This window comes from Aquila chrysaetos, chromosome 9 (genome assembly GCF_900496995.4).
Source record: "Aquila chrysaetos chrysaetos chromosome 9, bAquChr1.4, whole genome shotgun sequence".
Taxonomy (NCBI): Eukaryota; Metazoa; Chordata; class Aves; order Accipitriformes; family Accipitridae; genus Aquila; species Aquila chrysaetos.
In genome coordinates, this window is record NC_044012.1 from 38,186,489 (window position 1) to 38,205,182 (window position 18,694).

At 53.8% G+C, this 18,694-nt stretch overlaps 1 protein-coding gene across 4 annotated transcripts in view; it reads right to left on the reverse strand.

Annotated features, from left to right (window-relative positions):
* The window catches only part of SEPTIN5 (septin 5), a 48,736-nt gene that overhangs the window by 3,389 nt on the left and 26,653 nt on the right, over positions 1-18,694 (reverse strand). The window contains exons 1-11 of one of the 4 annotated variants that reach the window (XM_030025048.2): positions 14,431-14,453; positions 8,589-8,685; positions 7,975-8,061; positions 7,281-7,404; positions 6,974-7,108; positions 6,177-6,294; positions 5,749-5,850; positions 4,733-4,829; positions 3,228-3,363; positions 607-709; positions 1-268 (exon numbers count right to left, since the gene is read on the reverse strand). The exon at positions 1-268 is cut by the window's left edge and continues 3,389 nt beyond it. In XM_030025048.2, coding sequence (XP_029880908.1) covers positions 212-268; positions 607-709; positions 3,228-3,363; positions 4,733-4,829; positions 5,749-5,850; positions 6,177-6,294; positions 6,974-7,108; positions 7,281-7,404; positions 7,975-8,061; positions 8,589-8,598 — 969 coding nt within the window. In that variant the 5' untranslated portion in view covers positions 8,599-8,685; positions 14,431-14,453 and the 3' untranslated portion in view covers positions 1-211. The other 3 variants (XM_030025045.1, XM_030025046.1, XM_030025047.1) reach the window with 3 other exon arrangements.

Here is an 18,694-nt window from a genome sequence, read left to right on the forward strand (position 1 = left end):
AATACACATCAGTAAACTGTTAAGTGAACAGCCTCCTCCACAATCCAGCTGACCGCAAAGCCAGCATTGCTGCTAATAAATTAGAGGGTGCGGGTGCAGCTCTTGCCCACAAGTCTGTATACAACAGGAAACCTTTTCTAAACGTCCACAGCTCTTGCCAGGCCTCAGATGGTCGCTGGGGGATTCCCTCTGCCCTCTGAGTACCTGCCTCTCACTGATCCTGCATCTGCTGCTGCATCTTCTGCAGCATCTCTTGCATCCGCCGTAACTGCATGAGACAGAGAAGAGAGAGTCAAAAAAGGATCTGTTGTGGCCGGGAGCTGGTGATCTGCACTGGGGGCAGTCCCTTGGAGCTGACAAAGGGATCCCTTAGAGAGTATTAACTCCTGCCTGAGCACAGAAGCTTCTGTATCTGTGGTGGAATGGAGCCACGTTTCCCTGACAGAGGAAGCCACAGCTTTCACACCCTGTCCTCCACACAAGGAGCTTGTGATGGTTGGAGGCAGGAGTGGGAAGCCCCAGGACAGCCTCTATGGGGCAATCCTGGAGAAACTTCTCACATTCCAGCTCCAACACCAAGGACGTCCAGGCAGAAATGGGTCTCACCTCCTCATCCTTCATTTTGATCAGCTTCTCTGTCTCAGTGTCCGGTGTTGGGAGAGGCAGGATAGGAATCGGGCTTTCTATCCTGTTGTCCTGAGTCAGCTTGCTAGAGAGATGGAGAAAGGGGAAAAATGCAGTCAGTTGTGGTTCAGGCTTGTCAGCTTTGGTGTCACCATGTGATGGCTGTCACTCACAATGGCAGACCTGCCAGCAATGCAGCAGCATGCACCCAGCCACGTAGAGGGTGTGCTGGTTTTGGCTGGGATAGAGTTAATTTTCTTCATAGTAGCTAGTATGGGACTATGTTTTGGATTTGTGCTGAAGTGTTGATAACACAGGGATGTTTTCATTATTGCTGAGCAGTGCTTACACAGAGTCAAGGCCTCTTCTGCTCCTCACCCCACCCCACCAGCAAGTAGGTTGGGGGGGCACAAGAAGTTGAGAGGGGACACAGCCGGGACAGCTGACCTCAACTGACCCAAGGGATATTCCAGACCATAAGACATCATGCTCAGCATATAAAGCTGGGGGAAGAAGAAGGAAGGGGGGACGTTTGGAGTTATGGTACTTGTCTTCCCAAGTAACCATTACGCATGATGGAGCCCTGCTTTCCTGGAGATGGCTGAACACCTGGCTGCCCATGGGAAGTGGTGAACGAATTCCTTTTTTTGTTTTGCTTGCATGCACAGCTTTTTTTCACTTATTAAACTGTCTTTATCTCAACCCTTGAGTTTTCTCTCTTTTACTCTTCTGATTGTCTCCCCCATCTTACTGGGGGGGGAGTGAGCGAGCGGCTCTGCGGTACTTAGTTGCCAGCTGGAGTTAAACCACACAAGGGGCTGTGCGGCAATCTAGCCCAGAGGTGTGGGATGCACTCAGATGCAGAATGAGACCAAAGACAATAAAAGTTTTCAAAATAGGAGCTTGTGGGTAGCTAACAGAGAAAATCCAAACCAGGTTTACACTGAGAGCAAACACAGAAAGGGCTGATGTTTCTGACCACCTTTTGTAACTGTATTGGCAAGCTTAGCAGAGACATTTACAGACAATTTATCTGGTCTCCTTTGGCTCTTCTGTGCATGTGCCTACACATATATACAGCATCAACACAAACTATCAGCATCCCTAAGGCACCACATGCTTACCATGGTCCTTTTTTTTTCCAGGAAGATAAAAACAGGGGAGCAGTTCTATCACTGCAAGTCTGATAAAAAAGCCTGCCCTCACATTCAGGTGGGAGACATGAGACACAACAGGCACGGCTCAGCAGCATTGCTACGAGGGCTGGGGGTGCACAGGAGTGCAGGCAGGGGACAGAGAAAGGAGGTGATTTTCCTCCAAAAGTCAGAGGAGCTCTCAGTAGGTGAGGAGGGGGTGGTAGTGGCCAAAGACTCCTGGGCTGAAACTGGGAATTCAAGATGCCACTTGCAGGCGTTCACCACTTGGAGTCACCGTTGGCTCATTATTCAGTCAATTCCAGCCCTGGAGCTTGGGATCTCCTCTCAAGACGTCTCTCTAGGGAAGGACCCTTTATCCCACTGCTAGAAATGGCCACGCTCTGGTTTTACAAGACTTGTTCACTGGCAAGGAACTAGCCAAGGCGTGAGAAACAGTACCGAACTTAAGCTTTTCTTAAGCTGAGCAACTGCTTTTTCATCGTGCTCTTCTTTTAATAGATACATAGCCTACCTAAATAGCAGCTGTGACACTTCTCACAGATCTCTAGCATTTAACATAGTTATTTTGGGACTCCGTATTCTCACTGTTGAAAAAGACAGGCTCATCTGCTATGCAAAAGTCCTGAGACACACTGTGTGTGAACAGAATGTGCCAACCTGCACGTTTGCACACATGCAGGACTGTTCCTCAGTGAAGCGCAGCCATTTCTGCTCTGCAACGTGGCAGCACAGAGCTACCCAGCCAGTTCAGACAGGAAGTGAAGGGGATGGTTTACAACAGATGAGCCGAGACCTACTTACATCTAGAACTTGTCACCAGTATTTCAGTCACAGAAGGGAGAAGGAAAAGAAGACGTTTCAAATGAGAAGCCCACAAGCGTTCTCTCTTCTATTTTCTGATCATTGTGACTATAACCACAGAGAATCAAATGCAATGGGAAGACAATGCAGCGAAATCTTTGGAGACGTGTTAAGAGTCTTGCTAATTGCCTGGGCTCTGTTGTCTGAGAAACAGCAGCATCCCAAGGGTCATGCTGTCATTTGGACAGAACTGCAGACTGTAGAATGCCTTCCTTTTTGGCAATGCACACAGCTATCACCCACGAGAGAGATGGTTTTATCCTCTGTTTCATTAGGCTGGATGTATTTCACCCACTGCTAGGAACAGATCTTCAAAAGAATCTCCAGGCCTGTTTCCCAAGATCTGCATGGGGAATCCTCAGACAGGAACATGGATTCTCAAAAGCATCCCCACCATGGGTTCAGACTGTGGGAGACATGCTTGGATTTGCTATTTTACCTCCCAGTGCCATACCCCAAGCTGCAGCCCAGCATGTCCCCAGCAGACTCACAGCCTCCTGACCGACAAGCTGTTCTGAGAGCAACCCCAGCTCCACAGAGAGTGAGACACCCCTGCCAGCTCCGGTTGAAGCGGTGGGGACCCACCTGGTCATTTGCTGGATGCACTGAGCTCGGTAGTTCTCATAGTGGACATCGCAAGTGACATCCTTCAGGTCATGCATGTGCGTCCGGATCAGCATGTTCCGCAGCTTCACAAAGTCACAGTGTGCCTGGTTTTCCACTGCAGAAGCAACAACAGGAGAGAGCTTGGATCTCACACCTCACCAGCCCTCTCCAGGGAGCTCCTTCTCACCTCCCAGCACCCAGGCTGGACTAAAACTCCCCCCTAGGACTCCTTCCTCATCCTCCCCCCAGCTCTCCCCTGCTGCTGCCTGGGGCTCTCCCCCTGGCCCTGGCCCAGGCCTCGATGATGTTCTGCGCTTCTTGATGCTGAGGCCAGGCTGCTAAAGTCACTGTGTTCCCAGGACTTTTTCTGGGTAAGAGGATTAATTAAGCACGTACAGCAGAGCCCTGAAAGAGGATGCTGCTCCCAGGTACATGGGATGTCATTGTTATAACCACAGTGAGCACAGCCAGTGCTGGAGGCAAACTGCTCATCTCCTCAGAACTTAGGACTGATCAAAAGGCCTCTGTAGGCAAAATCAGCCCCTGAGAGGCAAAGCCATGAGCAGGCAACGGTCTGGAGAGCTGAAAGGGCTGCTGTTAGCACAGGGAGCCAGGCTCCAGGCAGTGCTGTGGGACTCTGCAGGGAAGCGTTGTGCTGGGTAGCTGTGTGCCTGCCGTGGTGATCTCCATTTAGCTCTCTGCAAGGCTGAGGGAAGCCGGCTGTGTCAGGCCCAGGGTTTCACAAAGTTGATCCCGCTGCCAAATGCCACCACCCTGACAGGCACAGCCCCCTCCAGAGCCAGCAAGAGAGCAGAGCCAGCAGCTGGGCAGCCCAAGCAGCCGGCACCAGCCCACGAGTGCACACAAAAGCTTTTGGGAGCTAAAGCTGCAAGACCTTAAAGCAATGCGCCAGCACGGGGGAGTCAGCAACAGCAGCAAAAGCCATTCCAGGGTTATTCTGCCTACAGGCTTTATGAAATTTCTCCTTTTAGAAACGAAGAAAGTTAGAGACAAACACATTGTGCATCAGCACACCCTGCAGCCCAGCAACTCCAGCACATACAGGAGCAGCAGCAGAGGAGGGAGTGCAGAAGGGTTTATAATTCAGTTTGGCTAAGGGCAATGGCTTCTCCCGAGAAACTAAACTGGCAATGCCCAGCCTCCCCCCTTAATAAGAAGCCATATCCTAGTGCATTAAAGCCCAGGTATTCTTCCATTCACACTGGAGCCTCTCTTCTTCAGTCTGTCATGGCTTCAGAGGCAGAGTCGTTGCTACACCCCCAGTTACAGACCTCCTGAGCCGGTCCCAGTACCTCTGTCTCTACCCTACCTTGTTCCCTGCCATGTGCCAAAGGTGGCACAAACAGTCACGGCTGTGCAGAGGTGAGCTCTCCCCTGCTGCCCCTGTTGCAAGTGCCTGCCTGTCCTTCCCTGTCCCTGCCTGTCCTTCTCTCACAGTGCTGGCTCCCAGGCACCACGCTTACCTTCCACAATGCCCCAGGGGTAGAGCCGTCCACGGACTCGCTGGCCTTTCGCCTCCACCACAGTGTTACTGCCGATGACAGCAAAGGGAGCGCTCTCCTGGAATGAGAGGCGTCACTGAGCCCAGCTCAGCCCAGGGCTGCCCATGGATCTCTCCCCCAAGGACCAAGCTCAGGCAGAGCGGTACAGGAGGAAGGTGCTGGTAGGAAAGGCACAGGGACATCCACACGTGCCACAGCACAGGACACCACAACCCAGTTGCAGAGAAAAGCCTAAGGCACTGGGATCTGCAGGCAGCCTAATTCCCAGCCTGACCTTCTCAGCTGTCCTGAGGGAAGCTATGTCTCTGCAGGTGCCTGCATCCCTTCTTTGAGGGGAAGCTCTACAAGGAAGCCAGAGCAGAGAGGCTGGGACACCAAGCAAGTGGGACAATGTAGGCCAAGAGCTTGTCCAGGCAGGGATGTACAGGCTGTGCTCCTCTCTGCTCAGAAGGGAGTCAAAGCCCGTTGCACCTTTCTGACAGGAGAAACAAGGCCATACTGCATGCACGCACAGGACTGGCTCAGCTTGGGAGAGGGTCAGGCCTGGGCTGCTGGGGCTTTCAGACAGGCCTGTATGGTCATGTTGTCTCCCCCCATGCAACTAATGTGTCACAGTGGTGCCTCATCACTCACAAATCACTCCTCCTTGCTGATGGCATCACTCAGAAATTGGTGCTTACAAATGCTGTACAACCCAGCCTTCATCTTAAACATACAGGCTGGGGTAGACTGAGGAAAGACTGACACTGCCTGGTGGGAGAGCAGAAGTGCCATGTCTTCGTGCCACACTTGAATTCATGGCACCAGCAAGGACTTCAGCACCTTCTCCGGGCCATCTACCATGTGATGTATAGGCTGTCCCCTGGGTATCAGTACCACAGGCCTTCGGCACACACAGGGCAGCTCTGGCTCCTTCTGGAGCAACCGACATACCCATGAGCCTGACTTCCCAGTCCCCTGCTGAGCTGGTTCCTTACCTTCAGCTCTCTGTCTTGCTGCTTGAACTCCTCATCTTCATCAGAGTCACACTCAGGAAACTGGTACACTTTAATGCCAAATTTATCAATCTCTTCTCGGATCTGTGTCCACACAAGACAGAAACAAAAGGACACAACACTGAACAATACAGAAATGCTGGGTATATTCCCTGTTTGTGCTACCATGGGTTTACTGTAGCCTACAGATGGCAAAAGGATTTGATGTTTCTTCTAGAGCTGGCCTCTCTGCAGACACCACTTCCCTTCTCACAGCAGAGCACTGCTGCAATTAGATTTGCGGGTACTGTGTGTGTATATATAAATATACATACACATATGCTATATACATATATATATATATCCCCTCCCTCCTCAGCCCATCACCACCACCACATCAAGTATACCCCTGTAGAGACAGAACATCTAACCCTCTCTTTTAGCTTCCGGATCTCGGAGGGGATCAGGCAGTCGGCTTTGGCAATCAGGGGCACAATGTTGACCTTCTCATGCAGAGCCTTCATGAACTCAACATCCACAGGCCTCAGCCTGCAGCAGGGACAAGGAGGGACACTGTTAGCAAGGACACACTGGGCAGCTCCCCCTCCAGCCTCTCCCACCCACCCAGCACGAAGGGAAAAGGACAGCACTGTCACAAAAGCCTGCGGCAGCACTGGGACAGCCCTCAGCTAAGGCTGTATCTTCCGGAAAGCTGTCTCAGATTTTAGCTGTTGAAGGTCTCACACAGACACAGGCTGGGTATTTGCTCTCTTGCAGGCCAAATACTGCTCAGGCCATAGCCCGGGGCCCCCCTCCAGCTGCCCTCCGCCACAGGCAGCCAACACAGCCCCTCCGGCTGCTCCAGTCTAGGCTGGCACACAAGCCAGCAAGGCGCAGGGACTGAAGGCAGCTAAAAACTCCCTTTCCTACCCATCGGTCAGGCTTAGCTAGATGGGAAGATACACGTCTGTGTGGCATTATTTCTTCTGATTTCCAAAACAGGCTGTAAGGCCTGAGGGAGATCCACTCTGCCTGATCACAGGCAGTCTGTCATGCCAGCGAGTGGGAGGGAGGTGGTGTGATGCTCAGCTGAGGGAGAGCATCTGGACGGCTCTTCTCCTGTGCCAACAGCCCTGCCAAGGTACAAGGCGCTACAGGGCAATCCTGGGGGACAAGGGTCTTCCCTCTGGACTGAGTCACACCCCAGCCCTGGAGTAGGGGCTCTCACCCGTGCCCGAAGGGCGAGATGAAGTAGAGGCAGCAATGCACTCGGTTGTCCTGGATGTTTTTCCGGTTCAGGCCACTCTCATCACGGAAATACTGTTCAAACTGCTGGTCGATGTAGTCAGTGATGGGCTTCCAGCTGGGAAGGTCAATTCAATCAAAACAAAATCATGCGTTTAACAGGACAGTGTCTCCTAAGGACTATGAGGCAGCATCATCCCCTTCCCACTTCCAGACCCCCTTCCTGTGAAGCACCCACAGAAAACAGACATGGCCAAGGACTAGGAGGAAGGCAGCGGTGGCCTGCTCACCACTCAGTGTTGTTAACAGCATCTCCAAAGCCTGGTGTGTCCACTATGGTTAGCTTCAGCTTGACACCCTTCTCCTCAATGTCCACCGTGTGCTTGACAATCTCCACTGTCTGGTTGATTCTCTCTTTGAACAGGAATACGTGAGTTAAAGCCAGGCAGTAACGCTGGGATGCCCACTCACACCCGTGACAAGCCGGCTCCCTCCTTATCACTGAGCACAGGGAGTAACATGGGTTTCAAAAAACCCTGATCCAACTCTAAGGAGCCTCAAGGGAGTGGTACTGTGGGAGGCCAGCGGCAGGCAGATAGACTCTGAGAAGATACACAAACCTCTGAAGTGCTTGTAGCCCAGCTGTTCTGAACATTTTGTCCAGTCACTTGGGAAGGGGAATCCCTACCACCTTCCAGCACCCAAGAACAAAAGACAAATCTCAACATCTCAACCCAAAGGGCTGGTGCTGCTCTGCAGCCTCGTCTTCCCTTCATAGGACAGAAGAGCCCTACAGCCAAACCCTTTTTGCTTGAATGCTAGTGCCTCTGCAGCCAGGAAAGGAGGGCAGAGCAACAAACAACAGGGATTGGATCCAGCCAAGCCTGTAGCTGCTACTGAAATAAGGAACCAAAGTACTAGTCCTTAGGACAGTCTAGATCTGCGGGCACAAGAACCGTTCACCCCGCTTTGTCCCCAACTTACCCTCTGCGTTGAGGAGCTTTCTGTCTTTGTAGAGGTCTGTCAGGAACAGGCTATTCACCAGCGTGGATTTGCCCAGACCCGACTCTCCTAATTGACAGAGCGCAAAGGGGAGGAGGGAAAAGCAAGCAACATGACCCACTAATTGACTTACAAATGAAACTCTGAACAAGGCTTTGAATCCTGAGCCAGAGGAAGTGAGAGAGATGAGCTGTCAGAAACTGTTTATTGGCATTACATTTTTCCAGCAGTGGGAGGACTTTTGCTGCAAGATGTCTCAATCCTTGTACAAATGTGATCTCCCAGCGCCTCCATCCTCCTCCTCCCTCCTTTCCCTCGGTCCCTGGCTAGCCCTGCCTTCACCATCCAGACCAGCCACTCTGTTGGAGGAGAAGCTTGCTCGAGTGGTTTATGAGTGCTCAGGAGGGACCCATTCCTGCTGGGGGAACTGTGACTGCAACAGAGGCTGGAGAGCAAAGCAAGGTCTGAGACAAGGACCAGAACAGAGCGAGGGGAGGATCCAGGTGCTAAGGGAGTACCTAAGGGAAGTGAGGAGAGCTGGTCCCCTCCACGCACCCACCGTGTGGCCCAGTCACCTCCACCACGGGCAGTCTCACCTGCGACCATCAGGGTGAAGTCGAAACCCTTCTTCACGGATTTCCGGTGGACCTGGTTCGGCAGAGTGGCAAAGCCCACGTACTGCTTCTCATGGTCCTGCAGGGCAGAGGTGGATGGGAGCAGGTCAGGGTGTGCCACCCCTCCTGCTCAAGCCTCATACAGCGACAGGGAGTTGGACTCAAAAAGCCCGAGGCAGAGCCAAGGGTTGGAGGAGAGGTCGGTCCCTGCCCTGGCAGTGGTGCGGGGCAGGGCACGCTCCTCCTGCAGGCTCAGGGACTTCTGCCCTTCCCGCAGGTGGGCACGGAGGGCCACCTCCTTCCAGCCGCAGCCCTGCTCGGCTGCTTTTACCAGCCAACACAGCAGTTCACGGCAGCCTCCCAGCACGGAAGGCACAAGGGAAAAGGCACGTCCCGCCGTTCCCACCAGAGACCACATCTGGGGCTGCTACTGACACACAACCTTCCTAACTCTTTGCTTCTCCTGCACAGTTGCAGGCTCCCTTCGCAGCAGGGTCACCAAATGTCACCTCTCCCCAGGTCTTTCGGAGTCATTTCTACATCTCTCCCTCCGGAGGCGCGTGCGGTACATGATGGAGAGCTCTCTGTAATTAGAACCCCAGGGCTTGTGGTGTCCTGAGCTGTGTCTAGAGGAAGGCGCAGTGGCTTGGCTTCTGCTTGACCTGAGAGGGGATTATTTCTTGCTGTGTCACAGCCACTCCTGGCTGAGTAAGAGGAAATCCTGAATAATCTCTAGTGTTATTTCTGAAGAGACAGAAGTTCAAGGAGCATGAGAAGTGGGAAGATGTGGAAGTATTGATAACACAGGTGAGATGCTTTTGGTGAGGGTATTACATATAGTACTACTGGAGTGTTACCTACTGCCTAACCACCCCCCAGACACAGCGCCTGTCACCGAGTGCTCTCTTACAGCATAAAAGCTGCAGCCATCCCACAAGCATTGCTCATACTCTGTCCAAGCGCACTAAGCGCACGCAAGGAGCCACATGACCAATGGTGTGTTTCTCAAGCACGCAGCATGCATCCTGCAGCCGGGAGCAAACACGCAGCCTGCGCTGCATCCCAGGGGCACGCACGCTGCTTGTGCAGGGTACGTCCCGAAAGGCGAACACAGCTCATCTATGGGCTTCACAGACCTGCTCCAGGTACTGCCCTCAGACCGGGGTCACCACATGGTTCAGTGCTCACAGTTCGCGTGGCTGCAGGTAACTGGGGGCCGCACAGCCCGGCTGCTCCATCCATCCAGCCTCCACCTGAGCACCCCTGGTCTTTCACAGCCCGCACCCCCACGGCAGTGCATTCCCCTCCCCAGGCCCCATCACAGAGGGAGGGCGGGCACGGACCGTGGCAAACGCCTCCCTTCTCACATACTTTCCAAGCTAGGCCCAAGGGGAAGCAGCCATTCACAAATGCCTGAGCTACAGGCATCATAGACTCTGCTTTTCAACATCACTTAAAATAAACGCACCCCTGCGATTCACACCACAGGCAAATCCATGGAGCCAGGAGTTCCTCAAAACCAGTCCCAGCTCCCACCCGGCCACGGATGCCGTCAAGCATACGACTGTCCTCACCCCACAGCTCTCTGGCACTGGTTCTCCAGGCACAGCAGGGAAGAACTCTGTTCCTAAGTTTAACTATCCCCATTCCTGGGGCACACACGCAAAGAAACAGAAATTACAATCCAGTGTGTGGAGCTTAGCGCAATGCTGACTCACACCTATTTCCATACTGCAAGTGGGCAATGCAGCTCCCAAGCAGACCTCTACAGCCTCTGACTGCATGTCCCACATGTGTGAGCATCCTTGGACATCCTCAGCCAGGCAGACTACAAAGTCCTGGTGGGGACACACAGCAGGGAGGACACAGAGTCTCCTCCTCCCAATTTATGCCTGCTCTGGAGCTGCCCACTCAAGCAGGACAGACATGGCTGATGGTCATTGTGGCCCAAGGACTCTGGTCTTTAGCATGGTCACTGCCTTCTAGAAATTTAGGTTTGGACTGGGTCTCAGACTTGGTCACTTTAGCCCTAACAGAGTGACCGTGGGCTCTGGTGTCCCTCAACTCACCCCCTTGCTAACATGGCTAAAGCAATGCTGTTTCACCACCCCACAGTCCAGAATGGCAGGAAGGGACAGAGCAAATGAAATCAGAGAAGTAAGGAAAATCAGAGAGTGCCCAAAGCGCTCCACTGGCAGCTCTAATGGCTGAGCTAAAAGGCAGTGGCATCCCAAAGCAGCAGTACACCGAGCAGCAGCGAGACCCCAGGGTGAAAAGTGATGGCAGCTCTCACGAGCTGTACGCTGCAAAGCAATGCCTGCCTGGGGCACACTGCAAACCGCCACCCAAAAGGCTCAGTAAAGGGTAAACACAAGGTGTGCAAAGCAGGGTAAGAAATGGGATAACAGCAAGATCAAGAAAACAAGAAGAAAAAGGCTGCTTCCAGCCCGTGTCCCTCGGTGCCAGGGCTGCCTCCCAGCTGCTTTGCTTCCTGGTGAAACACATCCATGAACACAACCAAAGTGCGCACACAACAGCCTGTGCCTCACAGTGCAAGCACAAGTGTTGCTCAGCGAGCTGCACAAATATACAACATCCTTCCCCTTGCGCTTCTCATACGGCCAACCTTTGGGTCGGAGCAGGAAGAGACCTGCCCCAATCTTTACCAGACTTTGGAAAGACGACGACAACAATCACTTGCTCTCTCCAGTGACTTGACATGTGAAATGGTACTAGTGACATGCTAATAAAACCATAGCTGAGGCTTGGGGTGTTTCTCTTATTTTCTTTGTTTTTAACATAGATTACTAAGGGCTGACAACGGAGACACTGGGGAGCTGAGCTCTGGTGCAACTCCGCTTACTTCAGCCAAGTGTAACTGGCTGAACCTGATCTCTCGTTTCTGTTCAGCCCAACCAAGAAAGCCTGGATTTACTGTACCTCTGGTTACCTCCGCATAGCTCGGTGGAATCACGACATTTGAAATGAGCAAATCCCAGCTGGCGCAGGACACTGCCCTTTATCCATGACCCATGCAGTCACTTCCCTCGCAGTAAGGAAGGTCAGTGCTAAGCGCAATACCAAAAGAGCTTCCCTTGCAGTGGGAGGCAGCCAGAGTCGCAAGGGGAAAAGCCCTGTCCCCAGCCATGCCTTCCTCTGACCAGCCATGGACGCACTGCAGAGCCCTGCTGGGAGCCGGTAGCCAGTGTATCTGTCAAGGGTGAAGGCAAGAGATGCAGGGGAAATTGCAAGGGGGATCCCCTTCTTCTAACAGCTTTCTCTCAGGAACAACAGTGTGGTCCCTGCACCATGGCCAGCCTAGACACACGGTTCCTCATCTTGGCTTTGAGACACCCAACGCGTGCTCCTATCCCAGTCACTGCGACCGGCATATGTGCCACCATCTCTGCTAGTGTGCCAACATCAACATCACACTTAAGGAGCCCAAGTAGCCTCCCGAGCCTGGTGCCTGCCTTGCTCAAAGCTCTATACCACTCACCATCTTCATTAGGACCCAACAGGGACGCTATCTGCAGAGCAACTATGCACAGGATGGAGAGTGCTGAAGGGGGTGTAGAGGGCTGGGAGGGCTACTGAAGGAGGCAAGCGGCTTTTAGGGTTGTGAAAAGCTAAAATCCATTAATTAGATGAGAGACTTGGACTGACGGAGCTCCCGGAGATATCACAGCCCCCTCCGCACGCTCCTGACCCTCGCGAGCCAGCTCCCATCAAGCTGACACAAGCCAGGACAGCCAGTTGCTGCACCATGCTTCCCTCACCAGCCCCAGCTGTCGGGAAAGGGCCCTGGCAGCCGAGACAGAGGCACTCCGGCACGAAGAGCCCCTCTCCCCACCGCCTCCTCCACATGCTGCCTTTGTTCCCGCTGATGTCCCACTCCCACGTGCCTGGGAACGTGCCCCGTGCACCGCAGTGGAGGCCACCAAGAGATGTGGCCGACCTTTGGGGCCCTGTTACAAACCAAAGCACCCCAAGCCAAGCAAAACATGTCCGTACTCTCCTTGGCACACGCTCGCTGTTTCACTGGACATCACGGCAACACGCTGCGTCCTCACATCCTCCACTACCCAGCCGAGGTAGCCAAGGCTCCCTGGCAGGCAGTGCTCTCCCTGGGAGTTCAAGCCAAGGAAGAAAGCACTGGTGGGTTCAAGTCCTGTTCCCATCAGGGGTAGAAAAATTTGGGATCTGTTGCACAGAGGAGAGGCCATCCCCAGTATCGAGGCATCCGCAGGGCTGTCTGTACCCCTAAGGCAGGGTACACAGCACGGCCTCCATCGCTCCTGTCCTTCCCAATTCCCTCCTCACCTCTCTGGTGGATGTGCTGTTTAAACCAATCCTGATCTCGTGTGACGGCACCATTCAGCCTGGGGATAAATGCGGTCTTGCTGGGTATATTCAAAAGGGCTAAAAATTAAACCCCACGGGACCACAGAATATTTGAAGAATAGCCCCTACCCCAGGTCCAGAGCAAACCCCAGAAACGATGGAGCCTGTGCTGGGATCCTGGTGCCCCTGCCTCCACTTCTTTGCGGGGGACACCCTCTCAGTGTTGCAGCCTCCAGTGCAAGCCGTCCAGCTCCCTCCCGGGCAGCCCTTCCTCCAGCCGTTCCCCTCTGGCCAGGCACGGCCGCCACATCTGCGTCTGCACGAACCAGCACAGCCCAGCCCCAGACGAGAGGCAGACCCTTCGCTTCCTTTCATTACCAGAAAGCTGCATAAATTCATCACGCAAACAATCCCCTGGGCATCTCCCGTGTACATCTGCTGCCTCGGGCCTGGGGCTGAGCACAGGAGTATCAGCAAAACCACTCGCCCGCCAGCATTTGCTGCAGCAGAAGGAAAACCGGCTAGCAAAGCACAGCGTTAACACAGTAACGCAAACCAGACTGCGTTTGGGCACACACACAGCGCTAACTCCTGCCCTGAGCCCCCCCCCCCCCCCAAGCATACACACACCATTCAGGCAGGGAATCACCACATCAAATAACTGCACAAAAATATGTCGCACATCTCCCAGCTGTCCAACGCGCTTCTCGGACCTGCTCCCACGGGGGCTGCTCCCCTCCTTTCTGTCCCCGCCATCTCTCCCTTACCAGCGTCTTTCCGCTCCTCTGCTCCTCAGAGGTCTCATCTCCTGCTGCACACGTCTTCTCGGGCACCATCCTCCCCCCCTCCTGTCCCTGCTGCTCCCTGGTTCGCACAGAGCTATAAATACATCCCCGTACCTTCAGCTTGGCTGGGTGGCTTCGCTGTGCCTGCGTCCGGGGAGAAAGCAGCCGCTCCACTAACCGCTCCTGAATAATGATCGAATCCATAACCGCGGCCGGCGGGATGGACAGCCACCGCGGGCCAAGAAAAAAAAAACCCAACCCATGTGTTCCCTCCCAGCCTTCGCTAAATCCATGCGGCAGCCCCCCCGCCTACGCATGCACACACACGCAGGGCTGGCTCAGCTCGCCTCGGCGCTGCGGCCCGGTGAGGTGGAGAGGCGAGGAGAGGCGAGGAGAGGCGAGGAGAGGCGAGGAGAGGCGAGGAGAGGCGAGGAGAGGCGAGGAGAGGCGAGGAGAGGCGAGGAGAGGCGAGGAGAGGCGAGGAGAGGCGAGGAGAGGCGAGGAGAGGCGAGGAGAGGCGAGGAGAGGCGAGGAGAGGCGAGCGGGCTCCCACGGCAGCTGCCCGGGATTTCCTGCCTCCGTTTGTGCTGCAGGAGGAGCCTGCCAGCAAGGACAGGACAAAAGCCACCATGGCCACAGGCCAGAGGCGACGTCTCTCGCTCCGCCAGCGTCCCGCGGAGAGGTTGTGCACGTACCGGATGCCGTCCCAGCCGTGAGTCTGACTCCTTTTGTCAGACGGGCTTACTCAGCTGGAAGATTTCTTCGATATCCTGACTGACGCAGCCGAGACAAAGGTTTGCTGCAAGGAAACCCGCTTTCAGCAAAAATGTGCTGCTTCTGGCTGTGTGTGCGAAGGTCTAAAGGGTCCAGAAAGCTCCCAAAAAGCAGAGTCCAAATCTAGCCCCCAGATCCTAGTCCTGGTTGATGTGGATCTGCCTCCACATGGTGCAGGTCCATCTGTTGTCTAGTCCAGGCTCTATTGCAGCCTCATCTCTGAATCCAATTGGAATAGCAGCTGACGTATTCTGGACCTTATAGCAACCATTTAAGCTTTGAAGGCTTTTCAAAATAAAGAAGTACACGTATTTGTTAAGCGTAAGAACCTAGCCCAGCAACAGTCCAGCATGCACAGAAAAGTCATTCAAACCTCAAGTTTGGGTTCTGAACATACGCATAAGACCTGCTTTCCAGCTTTTCTATGCAGCCATAGAAACTGAACAGGAATTTATCTGAAACAGACAAAAGCTGATGATTTCATACAATTACATGACTCCAGAAACTGGGGGATTAATATCACAGCACATATAATAAAGTCACATGAGATGGCAACACTGGTGGTGCTGGAGGAACCCGTCACTTGCCACACGGGTTCCTGAGCAGCTTTCTGCTTGCAAACGGGGAGGGACGCAGGCTGCCGCCACACTCCTGCCTTGCTCCCAGCCAGAGCTCCTGCTGCTTCTCTGGGAACTGCGGGTTTCCAGCAGCAGCTCCACAGAGCACCTGACCAGCAGGGTCTGTGCTGGTCACCCTTGGGCCACAACCCAGGCCCTCCACCGTGCACCCCAAGCATGGCTGACACCAGGTTCTGCCATAAGGTACTAAGTTACCGCAAGGTCTCCGGTGGCCTGAAGTCTGGGGGCAGCTGTGAGAGTGGAAAGGTCTTAGAAACACACCACATGCTGGGAAAAAAAGGAAAGAAGAAAGAAAAAGAACAGTGGTTTACCTATGCTGCCATCCTGCAAGCTGAGGAAGGCAACCCCAGAAGTTGCAGGCACGAGGTCCTAAAGGCTAAGAAAAATAAATGGAGAAGAACCGGGAAACACTCCCAGAGCAGGAAAACTCCCGCCATACAGCAGCTGTCATATCGCATGCAGGAAGCCCTTTTCCAAGCCACCCTGCTCTGCCAGCAGCACCTTTAAATTACACCCACGGCGTTTTGTTCCCAAGTGTTTCTGCACGTAACAGTGAAGCAGAAGGCCTGGACTGAGATCTAGGTGTGGCAAGAATTGCCACCTCTCAGAACACGTCCCCGCTCAGTGGCTCTGCCCCTGCTTTGCAGCGTTTCTCCATTCCTCAGGGAGCCAATAACCCTAACAACAGCTTCCCAGCCCAGTGGTAGGTCAGGCCACGTTCATGACGCTGGTTTTTTTCCTCCTACATTCACAATACCTAATCCTTGCTTTCCTGACTAGAGGACTCCACCACTGGGGTCTGCAGCCTGTGCATGACTAAGGAGCAATGAAGGTACCATGCTGTCTGCACTGGGCAGCAAGAGCAATGGCTTGTGGCACACCAAAAATGCATCCAAACTTACTTGAGATAACACAGAGGTTTCACCAGTCCTTCCATACCGTAAACTACAGTAGCTGCAAGCAAACCCTCTCCAACCCCCATGAATTCTCATGGCTTGGTAAACCCTTGTCTGAGGACACAGGCCACATGGCCACCAACCACAAGCATCTTCCAAGGGCACATGGAGACACGTTGTGTCCCCACAAGCCCACTGCACCAAATCAGAGCATTCTTCTGAGCTGGGATCACAGACGAAGTCAACAATTATTTGGTTGCAACGAAACCACAGCGTTGTTCATGGCCCCAAGAGCCATGCTGACAGTGCAGAGAAGAACAAGGAGCTACTGTCTCCCGAGCACCTTGAGCTCTCACACATCACACTCGCTCTCGGGACTGGCAGCCAGGGAGGAACTCCAGCCAGGAGGCCACGCCTGGGAACGCAGAGAGCAGATTAGGAAAAGAAACCCAGAAGGGTAGGTCTTGGCTATGGAGAGCATCTTAAGACTGCATGGCCAATGATACGGCTTTCAAAATGCTGAAGGAGGGTCAATTGGTCCCAGACTCTGCCTCCTCTGCCTCTCCTAGAGACACTCATCTTGGCTCCTCTCCTACCAAGAGTCATCAAACCAGAAATGACGGGCCAAGGAGAAGACATGTTTGTGTCCCTCAGATGTGCCACATGACACACCCAGAGCCGTTGGCTCAGGTTGGTCCATGTGCAAACTTCCTGAAGACAGCCAAGCTAAACCTTAGTTTGCCCCTGTCCTTTCTGATTGCCGCTCGTCCTTTCCATGCAGCCCATGGAAATGCCCAGTGTAAACCCTGGCCTGCTCCTCCAACAAGAAATCTGATGTACGACATGAAAAATAGCACACAGGACATTTCACACGTGGTGTGCAGCAGAGCTCAGCAGAGAAATGCACATCTTTGCCCTTTCAAGATCTAGAGCAAAACCAAAGTGTTTTCTTCCACTGGCTTGCAGGCCACACGCACCTCTAACCTCCTCTCCAGGCAGGTGCTAGCAGCAGCAGCTCAGAGGTGAAGCTGGCAGCTGAACCCAGGTTTCTGACTGCCAGAGCAGAGCTCTGCCCGGCCCAAACCTGCCGAGCACTCAGCAAGGGAAATGCAGGCTTGCGGTACACCAAGCCCATCCCACCTCACGGACCAGCCCTTCTTTGTCACAGTATGACAGCAAAAGAGAAAGACAAGAAATAATCAGTGAGCGCTGTCTGGCACAGCCCAGCCCCTCTACGCTGCTGCCATGTTGAGCACTTGCTCGCTAACAATGGGGCCAGGACAAAGCCAAACCGCACACCTACCCTTCTGCAACATCCCTCTCCTTTGGCTCGTTGAAGCCAGCTCAGGGCGAGCGCAGCCTCAAGAGCTGCTCTGGGCAGGGGACGCAGTACATGTGGGTAGAGCTGCACTGACAGAGCAATGTCCTACTTTTCCCTTTGTTAGAGGGGATTTCTAGCCTGTGGTGCTGAAGATAGGCTCTGAGAAGAGGAGAGAAAATGCATTATTTAATGTTTTTAAATGTAAACTAAGGCAAAATTCACCACCGGGCAGCTGGCCAGCACATAGAAATGTTCTCCAAGAGCAGCACATCAGCGAGTGCCCATGCTGCACTCCACACCGCTGGCCCAGGGAACAAAGAGCCACACTTCACCAGCGCTAATTAAACACAGACACAGTGCTGTGCCATTGCACAGTCATCGGAGCTGGAAGCAATAAACCCATTTAAGAAAAACACCCAGCGCTCGGGACCTGGCAGCAGTGATGGACAGAGATCCGCCACACGGGCATCAGTGCAGTCGGTAGAGGTGGCTGCGAATGCAACAAGCAAGGAGCAGAAACGACGCAAGGATGAGCGAGAAGAGACCAGCACAGATCAGAGATGGGGATGGGGGCAAGGAGAGGAAATTCTGTCCTCGGCTAAACGTACACCGTCCTGGCCAGGCTCCAGCCACACAACCAGAGCCCCACACACCTTCCTCCCAGCAGCCCCCAGCTCCCATCAAAGAGGGGCTTTCTCCTCGGCAGCCTCCATGCTCAGCCTTTTGCGTGGGCTTAGCCAAGAGGCTCAGCTATGAGCAGCGAAGATAACATGAACGGGAGCTAGATCCAGAGGTCCAGGTGTGAAGACCTCTCCCCCCACATCAACCAGAGCACCCAGGGGCAGGAGACTGAGGGACAGCAGCACAGTGCAGGAAGACAGGGCCCCAGCCAGCTCGCAGAAGAGGTCCCCCACCCGCAGGGGAGCTGGTTTCTGGCAGAGATGCCACAGCCTAAGGACTGCAGTGCTCAGGCTCCAGCCTTGGTGAAGAACCAGGACCGTGTCATGGAAGGAAAATCTTCAGCCTGGTCCAGACAGACACTCTTGAGCAGCACAGAGCCAGGCAATAGGGTCCCAGCAGGGATGCACCCAGCCAGCCTGGCCTGTGCAAAGGACTGGTGAAGCTCTGCATATCCATGGCTCTGCAGGGTCAGCACAGTCACATCATAACAGCATTTATGTTCTTTCCTCTGAAGTAGACAAAGCTATTTTCAGAATTCCCCACAGAAGGGAAATTTGGTTCCTGGCTTTTTTCTACCAGGATGGGAAGGGCAGTTCCAGAGGAGCCGTTTGCTCAAGTTGAATGGGAGCAGCAGCAGGCAGTAAACCCA